This window comes from Ruditapes philippinarum, unplaced genomic scaffold, assembly GCF_026571515.1.
Source record: "Ruditapes philippinarum isolate M1 unplaced genomic scaffold, ASM2657151v2 ctg313_1_1_1_1, whole genome shotgun sequence".
Lineage (NCBI taxonomy): Eukaryota > Metazoa > Mollusca > Bivalvia > Venerida > Veneridae > Ruditapes > Ruditapes philippinarum.
The window spans coordinates 73,186-86,944 of NW_026860654.1; the positions used below are offsets into that span (position 1 = coordinate 73,186).

At 32.2% G+C, this 13,759-nt stretch overlaps 1 protein-coding gene across 1 annotated transcript; it reads left to right on the forward strand.

The window, feature by feature from the left end:
- Nucleotides 1-5,023: 5,023 nt before the first annotated feature.
- Nucleotides 5,024-9,794, forward strand: LOC132712922 (E3 ubiquitin-protein ligase TRIM33-like). The gene is made up of 2 exons (XM_060695358.1): nucleotides 5,024-5,077; nucleotides 8,181-9,794. The coding sequence occupies exon 2, from the start codon at nucleotides 8,187-8,189 to the stop codon at nucleotides 9,387-9,389; it is 1,203 nt and encodes a 400-aa protein (XP_060551341.1). The 5' UTR covers nucleotides 5,024-5,077; nucleotides 8,181-8,186; the 3' UTR covers nucleotides 9,390-9,794.
- Nucleotides 9,795-13,759: the final 3,965 nt, after the last annotated feature.

Sequence of the window (13,759 nt, forward strand, 5' to 3'; positions counted from 1 at the left end):
AGGCGTGTTGTCAGTGTTGTTAATAAAAGAAATTACTTATATGCAAGATTAAAAAGTTAAAGGAATAAAAGTTCTACAAGACTATTAATTTAAAAGACATAGCCGGCAATTTAGAATTTATAGAATTGGTCAAGCCTCTTAGTAAAGATGTTTAAACTCCTTAGATTCTTCCATAGCAACCAATGTTGCATTTCGCGCATGCGCATTCTGCGTAGGGCAAAAGCGCACAGTATATGCTTTAATAAACGTGATTTACGGTGGCACAAAAGTGACATGTGTGTGTTTTTATTTATGTCGTGGCCGCGAGATATTATGACGTGGCAACCAGTAACTAAATCGTGGCCACGAGATAGCTAAGTCGTGGCCACGAGATACTATGTCGTGGCCACGAGGTACTATGTCGTGGTCACGAGTTACTAAGTCGTGGCCACGAGATAGCTAAGTCGTGGCCACGAGATAATTAACCAATCAGAATACAGTAAACTCCGCTTATAACAAACTCATTAGGACATTCAAAATATGTTCCTTATATCCGGAGTTCCTTGTAAGCATACAGCGAATTAGTGCCTCATATCGGGAGTGTTGAAAGTGAACATATTAACATATAACGAACTGATTGTTTACTATCGTCCTCCATTTTTAAGAGTATCTAATTTTAAAAAAAAATAACTCATTGTAATTAACAAGATTTGATTTTTCCTTCCTTTTATATTAAATATTTTCTCTTATACATGTATTTTATATTTTTTATAATATCTTACTTATGATAGATTTCCTTTTATTTTCAATCAAGCGTACTTTGTACTTTTCAATGGATTTTACTCAAGAAATAGCATGCGTCATTAAGTTGGAAACCGATTGTTAATGATCAAAATTATTTTTCTCGAGCAAAACTATTACAGAAAAGAAATAATGGAATAAAATGAATAATCGTTTCACCTTGGTGACAAGAACACATGGTAAAAATATCCTACTAGTAGATAGAAAACTATAACGTACTGTTATACAAATTCATTTTCATAGCTGTACATGCTGTATTGAAGTAGGTACATTTGAGCGAGTTGTAATCCGCGCCGATGTGAATACGGGATCTATTTACGGATAGCTGATATTTTATCGAGTTCGTTATAAAAGTGTAAATTTATGTACGTTTTACTTAAATGTGACTAAAAGGTGAGTTTCATATAAGCGATAATTCCTTATAACCGTGTACGCTATAACCATATATTTTTACATTAAGTAAAGAAGGGCAAAATTCGGGCCAAAATAAATTATTCCTTATAACTGGAAGTTCCATATAACCACCCCGCTCTAAGTGAAGTTATATATATATATTGTTAACAATAATGACGAAACGTTTTTCAATGGTGTTAAGTTTAAGATAACATCAAGTTATTTTCAATATTGATAAACAAATGACGCATTAAACAAATTAAACAATGTTGATTAACACTCCGACACATTTTCTCTTTGCATGAAAGTGATAACAAAGTAAGATTGTACTAGTCTTTCATTGGAGGAAGTTAACCCAAGATTTTAGTTCAACACCACCACTTCATAGTATGGTATGGAACGCCATAGCTGCCTCATGTTGTTAAATTTCATTTTATTTTTCCCTAAAAGCGTTTTATTATGTATAATTGAAGTGTTGGCTTGCCAACATTTTATGGGAACCTGTCTTAACGAAGTCTTATTAGGTCAAATATTCGTTTTATCTTGTCAAAACCTAGTGCTGACTTGTCTAAACACTGTCTTATTATTTCAAAACGTCATGTTATCATGTGCAAATCCGGTGTTAACATGCCGAATGGAAGTCTTAATATGTCTAACATGCACGCCATCTTTTCGAATAAAGATTTCATTATGTCTGAACAAAGGCTTGTTTAAATGTGGTATTGAATTGTCTTGAAATTGTCTTATCATTAGGAGCAGTAGTGTTATCTTGTCGGAAGTTGGTGTCATCTTGTCCAAATTAGATCCTGGTATGTTATGACACTATTGTAATATGTTATACTGTCGTTTTGTCTTGTCTAAATGTAGTATTGACTTGTCTAAACACCGTCACATTTTGTCAGAATGCCATGTCATTGTGTTCAAATTCGGTGTTATCTTGCTTAGAATATGTCTTTTATGTCAAAATAGCATGCTGTCTTGTCCAACTGTGGTGGTAATTTGTCTTGAAATTGTCTTATTATGTGACAGTAGTGTTATCTTGTCGGAACTTGGTGGCAACTTGTCAAACTCACGTCTTATTATGTCGGGTAGTAGTGATATCTTGTTCAACCGTTATATTGACCTGGCTGAGTGCTGTCCTGTTTTGTCAAACTGTTGTGTTGCTTTGTATGAGGTGATGTTATTCTGTCTAATTGTGCCAAAACATCATGCTGTCTTGTCTAAAACTGTTGTTATCCCGTCCAAAAATATACTTATTATGTGAAATACTAATGTTGACTTGCCAATAAATTTGTTTGTTTGTGTAAAAGTTATTTTATTATGTCAAACAGTATTGTTGACTAAATATGGTATTGACATGTCTAAACACTTCCTTATTATCTCAGATCGCCATGCTTTTTTATCCAAACTTTATGTTAACCGGCCTAAACACCGTTTTTTTATGTGAAATAATGATGGTATCTTTACAAATTATGGTTATGCACTGTTAAAACGCTATTTTAATTTGTTAAACTGTCATGCAATTGTGTCCAAATGCAGATTCAACTTGTCTATCTCCGTCTTATTATGTCAAATAGTCATATCATCTTGTCGAAACGTGGTGATGACTTTTCTAAAATTACTATCTTTTTGTCAAAGTGTCATTTTATTTTGTCAAGGTTCAGTGTTAATTTTACTAAACAACGTCCTTTTATGGCGAAGTATCATTTTTCCTTTTCAAATGTGGTGTTTACTTGTTGAAACACAGTATCATTATGTAGTACAATGGCGTTAACTTGCCAGTTTATGACGTAAACATGTCTACACGCCGTCTCATTATGTCAGATAATCGTGTTATCATGTCCAGATGCGATGTTGTCAAAATTTAGTATCATGTGACCAGAGCTCGCGCGGATCGATAAAAGACAGAGTAAAAAAGGTAACGGGACAGTTTAGCAAAAGCAGACAGCGTTTTCTCAAGACGGGACTAAATTTGAACAAATTAACACAAGTATTAGACATAATAAGATTGTTTCTGTGCTTTACAAGAAAACATCAAATTTCGAAAATATAACAATTCTGTTTTACATTATAAGAAAGAGTTTAGACAAGTCATTACCACATTCGGCAAGATACCACAATTTTTTGACTTTATAAGACTGAGTTTTAACCAGTCAAAACCGCTTTTTGACAAAATAGCATACAGTTTGTCATAATAAGGCATTATTTAGCCCAGTCAACACCCCATTTCGGCAAGATAATTCGAATATTTGATATAAAAAGACAACTCAGTATTGTACGTTGGCAAATTAACACAGTTGTTTGACACAATAAGACAATGTTAAGGCATTTAAACACCGTATTTTGACGAAATTCCATGGCAGTTTGATAAAATAAAGCTGTGCTTTTACAAGTCAACACCAAGTTACGACAAGAGAACATTACTGTTTCAAATGATCAGACTGTCTTTTGACAAAACAGCTCCACAATTTGACCAAATATCGCGACTAGTTGACATAATATGACACACTTCAGACAAGCCAAAACGACATTTTGACATGATAACACTACTGTTTGAAAAAAATAAACAATGTTAACACAAGTCAACATCACATTTTAAAGAGATAAGACTACTGTTACGCATTATAATGCAATGTTTAGACAAGTCGTCACATTACAATGGCATAACAACACTTATATTTGACATAATAAGACGCTTTCTGGGCAAAATCAAAAGAAATGTAATAACATGGGGCAGTTCTGGCGTTCCATAGTATGGGATATATAAATGTACATGCATATGCTAACTGATCATTGACTTCCGTTTCACTCCTGTATAATATGATGTTGTTGTACATTTTTGTATATGTTATTTATATTAAATAAAATTATGTCCACATTGTGGACAGCACATGTGGAAGTATCATGAAACCACACTTATTTCAGTTTAAACTCTTCCCTATGCTGTTTAAGGCAAATTACTATAGTCACAATATTAAACAGTTTAAACAGCCATGGTTTTATCGTTTATTAACGGATGCCATTCACTGATTGATATAAAAAGATCTCAGGACGCTGTTTTGAAGAAGGCTTAAGAGTAATATAATGCACTTTGTCAAAATAAAATAATTGAAAAACTTAGTTTGAAACTACGCATAACTGTTTTACCGACAGAAAAACATAAAAAAGCTGAAGACAGCTGTAACATGTTACTTAACGATTCCCTCTTTTCAATCCTGAGATAAACGTGTTACGTTTATCATTATGAAATAGATTTCCAATATATTTAATGAATTTAATGTAGTGACGTATCAAATGTCATGGGTCCCTACTAGATACTTATTAATATACTTTATCAACTTACATGCTAATGTCGACGATTTCTCTTCTTTCTGCTCAATTAACACACTATCACACATTTTGTCTTATACCCAGACAGAAAGATATTTTACCCTTTAATTGCTAAAGGAAGATAAAAGGCAGGTCAAACATCTAAGAACAAAAAAAACGGACTATTTTAATTACAATACAGTTCATTCAGCTTAGAAACTTTTATAAAATAAAATTTATAACTATATTCATAAGAAAAGATTTACGCACATACAATATAAGGTATTATTCGTAAATACAAATGACATGTACATGTACTATAATTCATAGATAAAAATCAAAATATTAATACCATTGCTTGATGCCGTTTCGTGACTTTGTATAAACATATTTGTATAAATAAAACAAAATTGTAGCAGGAACTCTCTCATTTGTAATTTTCAGTTCTTTTTTACCTTTGCATTTTGAGTTTCAGTTAGTCTGTGCATGAAGTGTTTAGATACCTCAAATATTGAGAATAATTATTATTTTACATTGTGTACTAGTTTTTAAACTTCCGCGTTCCAAAAATCGAGTTGACACATTTTGAAGAAAGGTAAGAAATTTTAACTTTGTCAGCTTCGAAGTCTAAAAAAATACAAGCACACAAATGTTTGCTACATGGTTTTATAATTTCTTTTATTTTCATTTTAATTCAATAAGTTTACTTTTCTTTAATGAAGAGAAATCCATAAAATATTATAAATATAAGGTCATGTGACTTACGACTTAAAAGGTTTTGCACAAATCTTAAAAAAAAACGTAATTTGTATTATTTAAGTCTGAACGATGAACATGGTAAAATGAACCTAATAATTTGTAAATCGTTCAAATTCACACTTGGTGAACAAGTAATTGTGAAAAATCACAAACTTCAGGCTCTTCAATAAAGTGGCGTAGCTACTATTAGGCCATGAAGGCACGGGCCTACAAGTTGGTCAAGAAATTGTCATTTTCAAAAGTTCAAAATATACAATAAAAACAGGCGAGTGTCGGGTTGGTAGTGGAGTCGAATTAAGTGTGTGTACATGATTTCCCATCCTCAGTAAAGTTTGCATGTAATCAAATTAATAGTTTAAAATCATTGTTTTGATAATTTTCCTTGAACATACTTTTGAACGTGCAATTTGCTCTTTTTAATCTGAACTTGTGTTTGGCTTAGCCCCCAGGCTCCCTTTTATGTGCCTACAAGTTGAAAAAAGCTGGCTACGCCCCTGATATTATTTGATTTATATAATAGTGGAATTGTATAGAAAAGACCGATTCAAAAGATTTTCTAAAGACACAGAATAATACTTTTGCATATGACTCTGTATCGTAGATATCAATCTAGATAAAAAAAACTTCTTAAACGAATATTATTTAGAACGCTTATTGAATAAAGGCGTATTGACACTGTTTTACAAAATAGTTTTATATAAATGTTGGCATTGTTATACTAAAAGTTTGAACTAAGTATTTTCACTTCTTTATACCTACATTTTGAAAATGCTATAAATGCGCATCTCTTGTCTGTTTATTTTTTTAAATAATACTTAATTAATTCATTCATTGAATCATTTATTTATTTATTTATTTTTTTATTATTATTTAATTATTTTATTTATTTATTGCACTTCTTCTGCCTTAGCATTTCTAACAGAAGAAATGAATTACATTTTTACCATTTGCATTAGTGTCAGGTCATGCAGAAAAAAAAAACGTTACAGAAATTTAACTTTGTATGAAGATTTGATTTTTTTATACCCTTTTTTATAATAGACTGTAACATTCACGTTTTGAAAAATATATATTTTCAATGTTATACACTTAACTTTTGTGCTGTATGTTAAAGATTATTTGGGTTGTATATAGAATAAAATCTTTGCAATATCTAAATATATTTAAGGTAATACATTAACTGAAGGTATCCAACAAAAAATCACCTTTCTGTTTCTTTTTCTTAAATAATTATCCTTTCTTTCTAGTGAAACAAGTAAATGACTGTTTTCTTCAATGACCAACCTAATTGAAAACCTAAAAAAAACAATATTTATTTAGAATGATGTCTAATTAATAAAAAAAACTCCAGGTTTTGAGGTTAAAAAGAAATTCTCATAGCTCGAACGCATATCTCAGGCATTTGATTGGTCACAAATTGCAAAAGAATGTACACTGACCAATGAAAATCATGAGATTTTGACAGAACTGTAAATTTTTTGAGCATTGAGGCGAATAATTGTCGAAATGACACAAGATTCAGGTATGGGAGTATGTATAACTGCCTTTAATTCTTTTTAAGATTATTTTACTGTTCATTCTGTTTTGTGCAAAAAAATCTTTTTTACTATGGTTCAAGCCACTTTATTACTTGTTTTACTTGGGAGACAATGTACTTAATTTCATAATTCAAATAACCATGTGCTATAATTATGATACTGTGCAACAGCACCGAATAATAATATGCTTTATGATATTTTTGAATTATAATAAACATTATTCTAGCTATCTTCTTTTGAAACGTTAAGAGTTAGCCATAATAAAAAGGAATAGGAAGCCAATATTTTCATTTTGGGCCTATTCTTTAAAACTTTACCTATATGGTATAGGATATATGGATGTATGGGAGCATTAAATGTTGAAGGATTATATAATTTATAGATAAGTTATGTACAAGCCATATTGCATACCAACCCCACTGCCAGAGGGGTCGTGGGTGAAAGCATGGGAAATGAGATATGTCTTAGTACCCTTCCATTGGCCGTTATAGAAATGAGCTGTTGAATTTTAGTATCAAGAATAGTTTGGGATCTAGCGACTAACCCACATTGTTTTGGGAAACATTGGACATTGAATAAAATCTCCTTTCACATACTAATATACTTGTCTTTATATATATCATGAAAATAATTGACTATTACCTTTTAATGACACAAAGTATGACAAATATCAAAACCATAGCAATTCATTCGTTTCCCTATTATGTTATGTACAATCTATCGGATCCCGGTTTCCCATATTCTGTATTATGAGGTCATTATACAAATTGAGTACAAAACTGAATGATAGTCTCATGCAATTCTTGTAGAGTCCAATGGAATCAGTTTTGTAGACAACAATGTATAATGTCCTTTCTATTTCACACCTTCAATTGTGTGACATTTTCTCAAACAAAGAAATTAAATTCTTGTTAAATAGAAATTTATTACGATATTTTGTACTCTGCAAATGTAAAAGATAGGGTTAATAACAGTGATTTTTTTATGAATTTTGTTAAATCTGGATATTAATAATATTAGACCCAATAATGATTTATATTCAAATATCATATGGCTCAGATCTTCATATTACGAAACAACGTAATTTGATGAGAATATGATAAAAGAACAACTAAAATGTAGATAGACCGTTACAGCAGCTCTAAAACGCCGATTTTAAAGATAAGTTTGCTGACGGAATGGCTATGTGAATCGCAGATGACATATTCTGATAAATGAATAGTATTGCTTTAATAAAACCCACTAGTGTTTATAGTCCGATCTTTTGGACTTGCAACAAGCGAGTTATTGATATCCAGGGTGGCTTAAACTATAATCAAAATTACCTCAAATCATCTTTATACTTTGTCCGAAAGGAATTGTAATAATACTGTCATTTATAGATCAATATTATTATTTTAGAACGGAATGGAGGTATCTGGGAAAATTACTGAGGACACAACGCAGCTTCCGCAATTATATTGTCATCCATGCGACCAAGACGGATTGAAGGCTTCGGCTCATGGCTATTGTCAAGACTGTCAGGAGCACCTCTGCAAAACTTGCTTTAAACACCATTCAAGACCAAAGCCATCTAGAAATCACATTCTGCTGGACAAAGACGTAATGCCAATGCAGCCAATTACCGTTGACATTAACGTGGACACCATAACGGACACATGTACTAAACATAGGGATAAACAATTGGATTTCTACTGTAACAATCATGAAGTTGTAGTATGTTACGTTTGTGCTACACTTGAACATAAACAATGTAAAATGGACTATATTCCTGATGTTTCAGGAAGCGTGTCCGACGACTTAAAAAGAATGACTACAAATATGGAAGAATTGGTCAAGAAGTTTGAATCAAACGTCAGGCGGGCTGAGGCTGCGACAAAACATATTGATCAAAGTCACGGAAAAGTCGTTGAAGAAATAAAGCTTTTCAGGAAAGAAATAAACGCATATTTGGATCAGATGGAGTCTGTAATGATACAGGAAGCTGAGAATCTTACTACCACAGCAAAGCTTAAACTGAAGAATGTCCAGGTTGTATGCGGAGAGATAGCTGAGGAAGTGAAACGTTCACAGTCAGTTTTAAATGCTTTAAGTAACGAAAACAAACACAATAAGCTTTTTGTTGAAATGAAGAATGTCGGATCCTTTATGACAAAACTTGATAACAAAGGAAGACGCGCTATCGGAGACAACAGAACAGATGATGACATTAAATTTGTCCGAAACGACAAGATACTTAAGGAGTTGAAGTTTGCAAAAAAATTAGGAACTACTGTAACATATGAAGCACGCACAGCAGATAAGGAATTGGAAGTCCAATATGAAAAATCATACAACGTGACATTTCCCTCTGAAAAGCGATGTAATATCGTTGGAATGGCAATAATTTCTGAGACACTAATGGTCGTTGCTGATGATAACAATAAAACAATTAAAATGATTGACGCAGACACGGGAAAGCTGGTATCAAAGATAACCTTGTCTTCGGCACCACATGATGTGATAAAACTTCGAGACAATAAACTTGCAGTCTCCATACCTGATGAAAAGTGTATACAGATGGTGTCTTACAGTTACTTAACTTTGACTTTTGATCGTCGCGTCGAATAGATGTTGGAGAAGAGTGTAAGTGTGTAGCTTATGGCCAAGGTAAGCTAGTAGTCGGCTGTGGTTGTAGCTCAGGAAAGCTTGTTATTTTAGATACAACAGGAAATATCACACAAGTGTTTGATACTCCTGGATTGTTTGATTCACCTGAAAAGATTGTTATGAGCAGTGATGAGAAATTCATGTATGTATCCAATTACAAGGGCACGCATGCAGACAAGTGTATAAAAATGGACTGGCAAGGAACTGTTGTACACACATATGAGGATCAGATATATAAGTATCCAAAAGGAATACAAGAGTTAGAAGATGGAACGCTACTGCTGTGCAACCGGAACAGTCAAATAATTGAAAGACTGTCTAGCAGCTTCAAGAAATGTGAGATCGTGGATTTTGAAATAGGAAAATATGATTATTCTAACGCTGTGACATACAATGAAAAGGATCACAAATTGTTTTTTAGTTGTTCATCTTCGTTCAGCAATAGAAACAATAATATGATCAAGGTTTTCAATGTAAAATGGAATTGACAGCCAGAAAGAACATTATAGGGTTAACGCACGTTTTTCCGTGTTATAACGTCTGCAGAGTCCCGAGGAACGGTTGGTGCCCGAGCCCGATAGGGCGAGGGCTCCAACAGTTCCGAGGGACTCTGCAGACTTTATAGCACGAAATAAACGTGCGTTGACGCTATTATAGCATAAAATTTTAAAACAGATTCATGATGTATATTATATACAAATCACAAACATTAAATCCTTGTGCTTGAACGGTATTTATCCAACTCTACATGTTTTACGTATGCGTTTTATTTTTTCCGGGGCCAACATTTTGGGAACCGAACGAAATTTCGAATTTTAATTGATTAAACAAAGTTTAACTTTGGAGATATATTAACTTAAGAAAAACATAACATTACTCTACCCAAGACAAAACAGGCCCCTCAGAAATTCCTAGAATGATTACAGATTGGCGGTAGGACATAGCTAGATTCAATTTCAGAATCGGTTTTTTTTTCAAGCACGCAAGTTTAAAAAAATCAGGCATAAAACATTATTCTCTCAAAGAAACATACAGAACATTTATCAATATACACATCAATAAAACAACGTTTTCTCATATTCATTTTGTGCTTTCCATTTTTGTAAGTTTAAACTGAATGACAGATTCTATTTGTTTACATTGACAACTGTCCGTTTCTAAGAAAGGGCGACAACCAGGATTAGCGGCGATGTCTATACGCCGTATTGCCGGCATAATTACTTGAATGCTGCTCGCCGTTTATGCGACTGAGGCCCTCGAATCAATAATTTCAATATAACAAGAGCGCATGACTCTTTGGCAAACAGGCCAAATCGTCAACTTTTTTGTTTGTTTTACCGGGCCCTGTATGTATTGCGCATAGGTGAAACCGGGCTATAACAAGAGCGCGTGACTATGTTAACGCATGGTTTTGGTCCCGTTATAACATAGGCAAAATAGGGAAAAATAGCCGATTTTATGCTATAATATCTTAAAATGTTCATCCAAGTCAGACCTTTATCACAATCCTGAAAATAAAACAAAACACAAATTTGTTTTATAAATAGTCATTTCTAATATTATACCCATATAACTTATACAGTCTATAGGCACATAAAGTTAAAATTATTGTTTTATTACATGATACCTGTTGTGTATGCCATCAACAATATATAAATTTAAAATTACTCCAATAATATTTTTCAGCAAGTTTAATCATTAACTAAATTAGATCCACATATTAATGTCATTCCTTTAAGCTGTTTAAATATATGTGTGTTGATACATTTCTTTAGTGCACAAATATCGTTTTTGCTTATTATCTATTGTTACACAAAATCAATTTTATGATTGTTTTTAGTAATATGTGGTGAAACAAAGCAAAATTTGTTAAATCTTTCAATTCAAATGTTTCATTGTCCACAGCAACGTTATTTTAATTTATAATTTAATATCGTACTAAATAATCGTCATCCGCATTACTTCTTGACCTTATTTTATCGCAAAATTAGTTACTAAATTGATTACTATTTTTAATGTCAAGGAACTTATTCGGACGGTAAGAAAATATTGTATTATTATCATAAATAAATCATAAAACGTATATTTGTGATTTTCTTATTCGTATTGTACAAATGTTGTAATATTTTTCATTATTATTTAAGTTTGATTGTATTTTTAGGTATGTATCTTTGAGGTTTTATATCCCAGGTCATTTAATACATCATCAAATAAAAGCAGAAAAGGTTTAAAACCGTTTGATATTTTTTGGCAAATAAAGTATCAATATTAAGTTTACAGAATCTATATGTTTCCCTCAAACTTTCTCATAATGATACTCAAACATTTGATTTGTATCCAAGAAATAATACCTTCGACGTAAATTTCAACACTGTTCGACGCAGCAGACAATAGATAAAAAGAAAAGTGACAGGTGTGTGAATTTCAAGCATAGTGTAACCGCTTCCTTTTCGTAATTGACGCAAAGAAATGTGAATAAGAAAACTACTAAGATACGACTTCATTCAAAAATCTGAACCCTTAAATTTGACTTTTTAACGATACCGTGTCGGAATAGTGAGTTTATTGTTAAAATTCAAACAATCAAGACTGCTGTTCTCAAAAAGAATGTACCCACCACGAAATGGCTTTGTTATTAAATGAAAGGGAAGAAATCCTAGAGCTTATTAAAAATATAATTTTTAAAAGTTCTTCCCCTTTTGTAACTTATCTATAGTCATTTACTTGTCTATTTATTAATTAATTATAGTTTACCATGTTAAAAAGTATCCCACACGACATTTTGAATTTTTTGTACCGTACACTTAAATGCGAAAAATATTTAAACAAATATATACATGAAGGGCGCCATTCAATAAATGCACCCCCTAAATGCAACCAACAACAACACAGGACCCACCAGCAAGAGGCCCAGCACGGCACCAAGCAAAAACAGAATAACAAGTAGGCACAAGGGCCAACGGAAAATCCTACAAACGATATTCTTCCTTTTATTTTTTAATCACTTATCGATCAGGCATAAATTGCGACATTATGGACTGCACATGTGGAAGAATCATGAAACCACACTTTTTTCGGTTTTAACTCTTTCCTATGCTGTTTTGGTAAATAACCATAGTCACAATTTGTTAGAGTTAACACAGCCATGATTTTTTTTATCTTTTATCATTGTCAAAGTGACGAATGCATACAACTTCATCATTGAAATCATTGATTCTAAACGAAATCACATTACCAGCCCATATTCAGTGTGTAACATGTCTTGCAAATTACAAGCATCTTCTACATTAAAACCTATATATTTTCACTTCTTGCGATAACAAAAGTAGACTCGTTATTACACTGTACTTATAACGAATATAAAGAAAAAAATATTTAAAAAATTATTCCGTCAATATGAATTTTTGCTACAAAACGCTTACACATTCGATCATAAATGGATAATACTTTTTACCAAGGGAAAGAAATATCCGATAAAAAGTATATAAACACCAACTCTTGCAATATCAATTCTTTAGACCTTGTTTCTTTTGCGTGAGCATATTACATGAACATAATAATGACCAAGTGGGGAGCTTAAAGTTATAGCACTGACCAATCTGCAAAGAAATTGGACCAATTGATACTAGACGATCGGTTTAGGAAATATGGTTTATGTTTTTGTCAAAAAACAATATAAATGAAAAGCAAAAGCCTAAGTCATGCGAGAAGTTTAAGACTTTGACATTCTCCCATAAGCAATGGGAAGTATCCATAATATTGCATGGGCTAATCTACAACCAATGGGTACGTGACAGTCTTGTTTTTACGTATTGTTGTATCACAACTCGAGTTCATTAATGAGTAGAAATCATTTAAATTTGTTCTTCCATCATACCAATTTAGTAAGTATAGTTGGCGTACTTCATTATATTTATAGCAATGCAAAAAAGCATGAAATTCACAATCTATAATTGAGATATTTCTATTATTTAAACAATATGTACAAAAGCGTTGTTCTCTTGGTATATTTAAATGTCTGCCGATTTCTATTTTAAGTTTGTGGTTAGAACACCTAAACTTAAAAAAAGATTTCTTATAAATAAATGGTAGGTCCAATATTAGGTATCTTTCTACATTTAAAAGTGATTTAAAATTTCTATTATGAAAGCATCGACTAGAAGTATTAATATCATTTTGCCAATTTTGAGTGTAGCAATCAACCAGTCTCTGTTTAAACAAAAGGATAAACATGTCAGGATTACCTATTTCTTGCGAAATCCAGGCAAACCCAAAACCATACTCGAATAATAAATTTTTTATCTTAGTAGTCCAATTATATCTCCCACTAT